This window comes from Camelina sativa, chromosome 1, assembly GCF_000633955.1.
Source record: "Camelina sativa cultivar DH55 chromosome 1, Cs, whole genome shotgun sequence".
NCBI classification, from domain to species: domain Eukaryota; kingdom Viridiplantae; phylum Streptophyta; class Magnoliopsida; order Brassicales; family Brassicaceae; genus Camelina; species Camelina sativa.
Genome location: NC_025685.1, coordinates 22,866,472 through 22,876,879, shown reverse-complemented (window position 1 = coordinate 22,876,879; position 10,408 = coordinate 22,866,472). Strand labels below are relative to the sequence as shown.

Genomic DNA, 10,408 nt, shown 5'->3' with positions numbered 1-10,408 from the left:
CCCCCCCCCCCAAAATGTACAAACAATCTCTCCATTACTTTTAAACATACCCCTACGATATAAAGACTACAAATTGAAATGATTCGACTTCTTTTTTATTTTAACCAAACTATTACAAAAATAATGATCAAAGTGACAATCTCAACTCCAAATCTAGCTCTTGATTTTCACTCGATCCCGAGTTTTGGTTTCCAGATCCCAAAGATTTACTTCGCCTTGTCGAACTTGGATCCTATATATTTAGACAATTCTTTTTTTTGTTATTACTAGAATCACTTATATACAAATCCATCTACGACTTATTAACACTTTAAATCATGTCAACCATCATTTAACCATGACATAACTACATTGAACAATATATATATGGCTACCATGAACGACGTATAACGAAAAAAAAAAATTCCTATTTCAACTTTCAAGATAAGAGAAATTGATTGGTTAATTTTTTAAACTAATGACATTGACATGTGTATGAACGTGTATACTAGCTACCAATTCGACCCCTTAATTAGTTGAAGATTTGATCATGTGACACACTATTACTAATTTTGACACATATGCTGCATATATGTTTGAGGGTATAGAGAAAGTACCTCGTTTAAGAAACGTCTGGTGATGTTTGGTTCGAAAGAATGTTGGCTCTCCAAGATGCCGTGGCTTGGGTTCCAACTATTTGAACAAAAAACAAAAATGAAGCTATTTTTAAGACAATACAAAACTTATAACACATACACCTACACATATAAGTGATTATGTACGTACCCAGCCCCGTCTTAAACAAATATGGGACCTCTGTCAAATTTTTAAAAAACCTAAAAACCTTTAATAAATTTTTTTTTTGAAAAAATTGGATCTTTTTGCTTAAAATTTTTTTTTAATATTTGGGATGGACCCATGGCATTTGCCTACTCTGCCATGGGGTAGAAATGGCCCTACCTCATGTTTGCTCTTTCGTATTGATCTCTGTGTACTCCCATCTGCAAAGAGCAGAAATAATAAACCGTTAGTAGTTGATATTTTTGGTCTACATTATACTTTTTTTTTTTTTTTGAGAATCTTTTACATTATATATTTTGTTTTGTTTTATAATTGTTTGAAATGAGTTTTGTGAAACATGGAAACATGATCGGCCAAATCTTGTTGAATATTTCCCTATGTGATATTCAAATTAATAAACTAATGATATTAGGGAGTTAAGTACTTTATTCTTCTTCATATACCCAAAACCTATATATGTTGCTGAATATAACAAAATATCATCTCTACAAAAGGCACACATATACAGCATTAAAGGGAAAGTAACTACACCATCATGTTTGGATAGAAACCGTAAGGAGCCGAAGATTGTGATGGTGATGGTGATGGTGATGGTATGGATGAATATCCTTGCATCCTCACATCCTCCTATATATCACATTTACATACGAAGTTTTAATTAATATAAAACGTAAATATACTCTTGAAAATTAGGGAATTAGATCGATAACTATACAAATCCAGTAAATTAATCTATTTCATAAATTTTATGAAGTGTAGATCTTAAGAAATATGTGGAAACTGCCCTCGTGAGCTTTACAATAACATAAGGTATACAGGTTATACGAGATCTATTGTAAATAGAATTTCAACTGACTAATTCCATATGCTTAACTGAATCCATAGAAAAAAGAAGTCTATAATGGAAATTGCGATTAAGTAGTCAAACATCAAAAGGCCATGGGACAATGAATAAAAACTTGGTCGGTTTTTGTAAAAGGATCTGATGATCAGATAAAAGCAAAACCTACTATGTTAACCAACTTATGGGGTCTTAGTTAGTGGACGTTTAATGGCTCATATCTATGTTCCTGTTAACCCAACCCGTGGTTGTCTTAATTAAATTTTGAAACTACGTGTCGTATCGGAATCTCTTGGTTATATTAAGAAGTGACTGTATATGTTACCTGAGGATACAAAGAAGGGTTATAATTGTTGAAGCTATTGCAACTAATTTCGCCGTGTAATCTAATCTTCTCCAGTTGTGCTACTCCGAGACCTCTCTGTGGCTGCTTGGGCTTCTCTGAGCCATTCTTTTTCCCTCTTCTTGTCGCCGGAGAAGAAGAAGACGACGTTGGAGACGATGAAGATGGCGAAGACCCTCCCATGTTTGGTCTACCAAAGAAACTACTTCCCATGTTTCCTAGCTTGATCGTCTTAAAGGACACCAGAAAAAAATCAAGAAAACTAGAGAGAGAGAGAGAGTCTTCTCTATGGAGAGAAAGAGAGAAATGATTTGTCTTTGCTTTGAGCTAAGAAATTAGAGAGATCTCTTTCATGGTGAATTGGTGTTCGCATTTTTTATAAGCTTTCTAAAAAATAATTTTATTTTAAATTTATAAGATAAAATAAAAACCCTTAGTATAACTACTGCATCGCTGGATCAGATTTTGTCCAGATTTCAATAGATACGCCACGCACACAAATACATTACATTACGTAGAATTTATGCCCTTATTTTGATTTTGCAACTTTCTTTTTATTTTATTTTTAATTAGTTTACAATTTAATTAATTACAATAATTGTGCAATAAAATAATATGGATGATTAGCTTAATTTTCTTAACTATTTCTCGGTTTTGGATGACTTCTAACACAAAAGACTTCAATGTTGATTCGATCTAAATTATTCAGCTCTCCTTGTCTTTCATATAATTATTATTCATGCTCTAATCGAGAAACTCATATTATATTATATTAAATCGGACTTATTAAACTAATATTTTCATATTGACCCACGTAACGAATATAGTTTGATTGTTATTATAATATTTTCGTATATTATTGACCATTATAATATATAATCAATGTTATGCTAATATATATATATATATATATATATATATATATATATACTAAGAAAATATCCCGTGCTTAAAGCACGGATCAACATTTTTTAAAAAATTATAATATAATAATAAAAATTATTGTTAGATTTTTTTTTAAAAAAAATATTTTGTTTAAGATAATATTTATATTTTTTTTGTAAATATATATATGTTTTTTTGAATACTAATTATTTTTGAAAATTATTGTATTTTATTATATATGTTATTTTTTTATAACATTAAAAAAAATTATAATAGAATAATAAAAGTTTTGAGATAATATTCATTTTTAATTGTTCTGTAAATCTATATATGTTTTTTTGACTACTAATTATTTTAGTATTTTATTTTTGACTTATATTACAGTTTTATATTGTTTGTTTGTTGTATTTGCATTATTATTTTGTAAAATATGAAGTAGTAAAATTTATTAATTTATCAGCTATGTAATTTTCATCCATAATTTATTAGAAAGAAAATATTTTTTAACTAATAATTATTTAAAATCAATGGCATGACAATGTAAAATTAAATAAGAAAATAAACTCTATTATATTAGCAGTTAATTTTTATTTTTTAAGTACAAATTAGTTTTGATTTGAATAGATTTCTTTTACTTTTCTAGATTTTTTTTATATTTGATCTGTCAACATTTTTATTTTTTTATTAGTTATATTTATTTAATTAATTAATTAATCTTAATTTAGTTTTAAACGACAATTGAATGTAATTTTTTACACATTTTAAGGTTAGTTTCATATTTGTACTTCTCAATTAATATAGTAGAATATATATATATATATATATATATATATATATGTATTTGATCAGTTTTGATATGGTATATATATAATCCACGTTGTATACTATTTTCGATTTTTTGTCTGTTTGACATAACTATTTTTCGATTTTGTCATCTTCATATTATTACAGTTATTTCATACTAAATCATAATAATAGAAACTCATATCCAGAAAATAGTAGATCATACCAAGAAATTAACAGCCAGCAAATATATATCACAGCATTTCAAAACATTTTTCATAAAGGCTTATTAAGAATAAGAACCGGAAAATAATTAAACTTGTTAGTATATAAAATATTATATTGTACTGTATAACGCATAGTGTGATAATGTCTTAAATGCACTTATTTTTCTGTCAACACTTATTTATTACTATAATACAAGGATATTTTATTAGATTCTTATTTTAATTTGTAGATTCAATATACTAATTCTTCTTTGTAGCTTATAGAAAAATATTCAAAGACCATATTTAAAAAATAATAATAATTAACCAGATAACTACATATGTCATGATCTAATAATGATACTATGTATTTATAAGAAAGTGGTACATGAGAAAATGGGATTTATGGGTTTTTATATGTACACTATATCTGTATATGTAATATAGTGTGTTTAACACATTAAGGAAATAACCATCCATCGTCATTTAGTTGATTTACGCATGATTGGATTGGCAGCATTGGCTTACAATTTGTCTTGTATTTTATAAATTTTAATATCTAAGTTCTTATTTGCTGTGTCAGGCCAATCAGTTATGCAAATGCAAGACATGTGAACAAGTTCAGTTACCATTTAAAAAATCATGGTTTTCTGATATTATATCCTTGCAAGTTGCAATGAATTAAAAAACAGATACATTTACTTTTTTTTTTGTCAAACAAACAGATACATTTACTATACTTTTTAATTTATCTATTCATTTACAAGCAAATAAACTCCTTCCTTTTTTTGAGGAAAAATAAAAATAACAAACTCCTTCATTCTTTTATCTTTTCAGATTTAAAAATTATCCCATGAAATCCTAAACCTCAGATCAAATCTTGAGATTCTGTAAGAAGGTTATTAATTAAACATTTAATTATTATTTTAAACATCTGGACATTTAATTTTCTTACAAAAACCATAGTACATATTCACTTATTTAATTTATTCATCGATTATAAGACCAACAGTTTGTTCTATTGGATATGCTCTTTTAGACCATTAAATATTGTTCATATATGTACAAATCATCGTTGATTATCGATCAATATATACAACTAGATTAAGACCGTGCTAGAGCACGGATTGATTTTTTTTATTTATATTAAACAAAATATAATTTATATGATTGTTTTAAAAAAAAATTTTGGATAAAACATTATGCAATAAAATCATATGCTAAATATGATGACTTGAAAAACACCTATTTTGTAAGTTTTATATTGTTAATTTTGTAATTTTATGTATGAGAAATGGTTATGTTTGTTGTTTGTTTTTATTTTAATTTTTGAATATGTTTGGTGAAAGTTTTTTAATATGATCCGTGCTTAGGTAAGATTTTATTTTCAACTGCACAATAAGATCTCGGAAATTATGATTAAATGTGATAAATTACCAATATTTTATTCCTTTTACGCCTAATAACAGTATATATTTTGTAACAATATATGAAATACTAAAGATTTTATTTTGGAATTATTGGAATACTCTTTTTAAGACTATTTTTTGGGATATTCTTAATTGTATTCATATAGCCCACATACTAACTAATTAATCTATATTTTTTTTTATAACCAACCTATATTTAATCTATAACCTATTTTGTAACCAACTTATAAATATTATATAGTCTACAAAAAAAAGTTGTGTACTTCCGTTTTATTATATAAGGAATTATACAAATTAATTAATATGACAGTAAAACATGTAATAATTTTTGCTCTCCTCACCAAAATATTAATCAAAAAGCTAACGATCTATTGTAATGGTTTTGTTTTGTTGCTTCAAGTTAATATGTTCGATTTAGAATAAAAAGAATTCTTTTGAAGGTTTATGATAACTTTATGGGTAAGCACGATTGTGTAAATTCTAACCCTAGCTAGGTTGTTAAATGGACCTATCAAAGCTACGTTCAATAACGATCCAAAGAATATAAATATTGTGTACTAATTCTAATCCAGTAAAAATGTTTAGTATAAACTTATGTCGTGGGCTCGTGAAACATGTGATTCTTAGAACATGTCGTAGCCTTAATTAGCTCTGAAGGGAAACTAAAATATTGTATACGTATATAAGAAATGTAGCAAGGAGGTGTCACTTTTGGATTAACCAATATTGGAAAGACACGTGTAAGTCCTGCTGACGTTGAATATTCTTTTTTTTTCAGCATGACCTTTATAAATATAGTAGTAGGTCTATCAATTCGAGAACCTCAAATACGTAGGCTCTGAATAGATACGATGCAGAGCAGAAAAATTGAAATTCATGATAAGAAAACATGAGATACAATACACGTAATATTTTTGTTTTGGGTTAAAAGATCTTACAGGTTACAAACACGCGTACGTGCGGTCATGTGGGAATATTACAGTAAGTCACTAATCAAATATTCAAATCGAAGGGTGAACAAAAAAAATAAAAACAACTTCGAAGTTATTATCAAAATACTTTTCTTTTTATTAGCAAAATACATACAGAAGCATTAAATTATGTAAAAATTCCTTTTATTCATTTTTTATTCGTAAAATTCTATTATTGGTTTGATTTTATTAGCATAAATTTGTAGCACTAAAATTAAATCCATTTTTTTCTTGGACAAAACAAAATCGTATCTTAGCATCGCTTGTTATAGTAAAACTAATTCCAGTTTTTATATCACGGTTTTTGGTATGGCTATAACCTGAAATTAGTTCATCTCATGCACATTTTCATCCTTTATATTTATATACTTTTTTTTTTTGGCAAACTCTCCATATTTATACACTGTAACAAAAACTTCTATAAAATATGTTTAGGAAAGTAAAAACCAATAATATGGATTTGTCCAATTTATAAGAATGTGTGTGTGACATACATGCTTATATATGTATACATCCACAAAATAAAATAATAATGACCACAATGATTGAAATAAATTAGAGATCGAAAAGTATATCAAAATAGGGGATTATGTTGAGATTATTAAGTGATTTGATGAGTAATGAAGAGAGCATAATACCAAAACAGACAGAGCAAAGTGTAGAGAATATTTATTAACAATTAAATAAATGAATATTTATATGAAATAATATCTACTGTAGATTGTGTGCACATGCATTTCCCCTACTACATTATAACACACTCTGTCTATTTCTTCTCTATCTTTACTCGTATATTGTTTTAATAATACTCAAATTATTAATTTGTTAAGGATTTTATATAAAAATCATTTTTCTCGAATCAAATCCCTTTGATCCTGTTACTTACCTCGACAGCCAATCAGACCTAAAGTCATTTCTGTATATTATTTTATCAAAGCATTTCATTATGAGTTCTTAATTTTCTGTTATCTCTCTGATCGTTAAATATTTAACTGTTTTTAAAACATAATCGAGCATTAACAACCAATAATGAACATTTACCCTATAAAATAAGGATAATTTTCAAAAATACTCATTTTTCTATATCACTTTTCAAAAATACCCTTTTTTAATATATAAAATGACAAAATTATAAACCCTAAACCCCAAATACTAAACCCTATCCCTTAAAACTATACCCTAAATGTAAATTGGAAACCTAAACCTAAAAAAACAAATTCTAAAAATTAATTTAACATAGTGTAATTGTGTAAAAGAGGGCAAAAATACCCCTTTTAATATATAAAATAACAAAATTATAAACCCTAAATCCCAAATACTAAACCATATCTCTTAAAACCTCTGTTTTAGAAATCGCTAGGCGCTAGTCGGGCGGTGAGTATTGGCCTAGCGTCTAGCGAGAAAATCGGAGATTAAATGGGGATTAATCGGGGACTAGTTTTAGGGTTATTTTATTAAATTAATAATAAAATAAAATATATAGTATTAAATATTTGTATAATTTTGTTTATGTTAAAATAAAATATCAAATAAAATATAAAACTATATAATTGTTTTTAAAATTACGGAAAACACATAAAAACGTAACTTTAAAAGGTAATTTATGATTTTCATTAAAAGTTTGTACATTAGCTATTGTAAAACATCATAAACTCTTATATTAAATGTCTAAAGAACAAAAAAAAATACATATTTTGTTTATATTTGGCTCTAAAAATAACCATTATATACAAGATTAAGCGTAAAGTAATCGGAGTAGACGAGTTATAATCAAATTAGACAGTTATAATTAGATAATCGATGCTAGGCGGGGATTAGTCATTAATCGAGGCGGATAGGGTGGACCTAGCGATTTTGCGGGGCGTAATCGGTGCTAGGAGGGGATTTTTAGAACAGGGCTTAAAACTATACCCTAAATGTAAATTGGGAACCCAAACCTAAAAAAACAAATTCTAAAAATTAATTTAACATAGTGTAATTGTGTAAAAGAGGGCAAAAATGAAAATGTTAAAAAAGGGGCATTCTTGAAAAAGAATATGCCAAAAAGAGTATTTCTAACAAATTCTCATAAAATAACGGAAAATAATTCTTTATTAATAAATGTAATGAGATTTTTACACAAGATTTTTTCATAAAAAATTCTCCTATTAGAAAATCAAATTTTAATGTAAGATTTTAGCCCACAAATATTGTAACTTCAATTGGGTGATGTCTATTTATCCTGGGATAATGATTTCCTATATATTAATAGAGAAGCACACTCTTGAAAAAACTGATGTGTCGCCGCCAGAGAACTCGAAACACATTTAGTTATTTGACCTTATTTAGATTTATTATTTACAACTATATGTCATTGTGTTTTTAGGAAAAAAAACAAATGTGTTATTCTTAAAAACTTTATCACATAATTTTATTAATATTAATTAAGTTTAAGCTTTAAATATATTTTATATATTAGAATAAATGATTTATTGAAATGCATGTGTGATCTACGCGGATCTCACGAATTCAAGCGGGACGGATGCAAAGACATTTTGCTGCTCAAAATATTTAAATCGTTGCGGGATGGCTTAGCAGAAGGGTTTGACCGGGTTAACAATTTTATTTAAATTATCTGGTTCAAGTAATTTTAGTTTTTTGCGATTTTTATCTGATTTGATAGTTCAAGATTTGATAAAAATCTAATGATCACTAATTTGATTCATATTCTATCCAGATCCGCCATCATGTCAATATAAAATTTATGGTGAAATTACTATTTAAAACTTTCACAAACTTGATGAATTCAAACTAATATAAGTTTAAATGTTATACTAAATAAATATATTAACAAATATAATAACTCAAACAAAAATTTCACTCTGTGCAATAGCACGGGTTATTACCTAGGCTTTTATTTTAGGATATATAAGTATTTTAACTCATTAGAAAAAGTACTAAATTCGAAGAGGTCTGGCATTATGACCTCGTTTTTATGGAACGATGGTTACCGGAGCCTCTTCAGCCTATCCCCTCTGCCCCACCTGCTTCACGCACCCCCTTGTGCTTCTATGCATCTTGTACTTCTTTACAAAACCTTGTGCAAGCCAAGTGGTCAAGTCAAACGTCCAAAAGTCTAGGTTCATCTCTTTCTTTTTGTCAATCCATAGCTTTTGTCTAGTGGCCTTGCTTGATCTCGTTGGCCGAAGACTCTATATGGGACTGCAACTAACTAGTATGCTTTGGTGTTGCAAGTATTATGTAAGAACCCTCGTTTCCGATCTTCTTTTGGTTGTGTGTTTGGGTTATAACACCTTGAAGTTTTATTGTGTTCTAAATCCAAACCCATCTAGCGTCTTCAGGTTCCACCCTTATATGTACCATCATCCTCACTTTGTTTGTGATGCTAGAAACTAAAGAGACCAAGCCTATACATTATCACTCTCTGTCAAACCGACTATATGCTTTGTCTGGTATTCTTAATCTCCTTGGTCGAGGGCACCAAATGAGAGAGAATCCACCAGTATTGCTACAGTTTTACTCTAATCTTTGGCATCTTTTTGCTCTTGTTTCACTAGTTTGGTCTGTTGTTAAAGTCTTGAAGCAGTATGGTCTTATGCCATGTAACTTATCTCTTACATCTGACGACTTCAAGCAAGCTTCCTTCAGCACCATCTACATCACCTGTACTGATTCTTATCGAGGTTATCTATGGCGTAACCGGTATGACACTGACCTTCCGCATTGGATGTTAAAGCAGCCTACCCCTGACCACCAATCCTTGGTCTGCCGAACCTTCGCCAATGCTCTGCTCATGTTAACGCCCCTCACTCCGGTGAGTTTCTTGGCTATGGCTCTACTTCTAACGTCACAATGTCGTCCGACCGAGACTATCCTGTTGAAACAACCCGACCCAGTTTTATTTTATTTTATATCCTATTATCTAGTGATCCCATACTCGCTAGCAACCTAACCCCAATCAAGAATAACATCGGATAACATATAACCATTCCAATAAACAATAACGAATATGAATAGCATGAACCAATTCCAACAACAATCCAAAACATAAACAAAGTCAAAGAACTAGCAATCCCAACAACCGTTCTAGACAACTAAGTTCCACTCTATCATCCTAACAAAGACACAGAGCAAACAACCGAGCCTCTAGAACATCCTTCTCTTCATAG

General features: G+C 28.7%; 1 protein-coding gene across 1 annotated transcript; it reads right to left on the bottom strand.

The window, feature by feature from the left end:
• On the bottom strand, positions 16–2,324 carry LOC104702184 (protein SPEAR1). Its single transcript, XM_010418015.2, has 5 exons — positions 1,947–2,324; positions 1,312–1,407; positions 940–980; positions 597–672; positions 16–232 (listed from the first exon to the last, which is right to left on the bottom strand). Exons 1-5 carry the CDS (start codon positions 2,175–2,177, stop codon positions 128–130), a joined length of 549 nt encoding a protein of 182 aa, XP_010416317.1. The 5' UTR covers positions 2,178–2,324; the 3' UTR covers positions 16–127.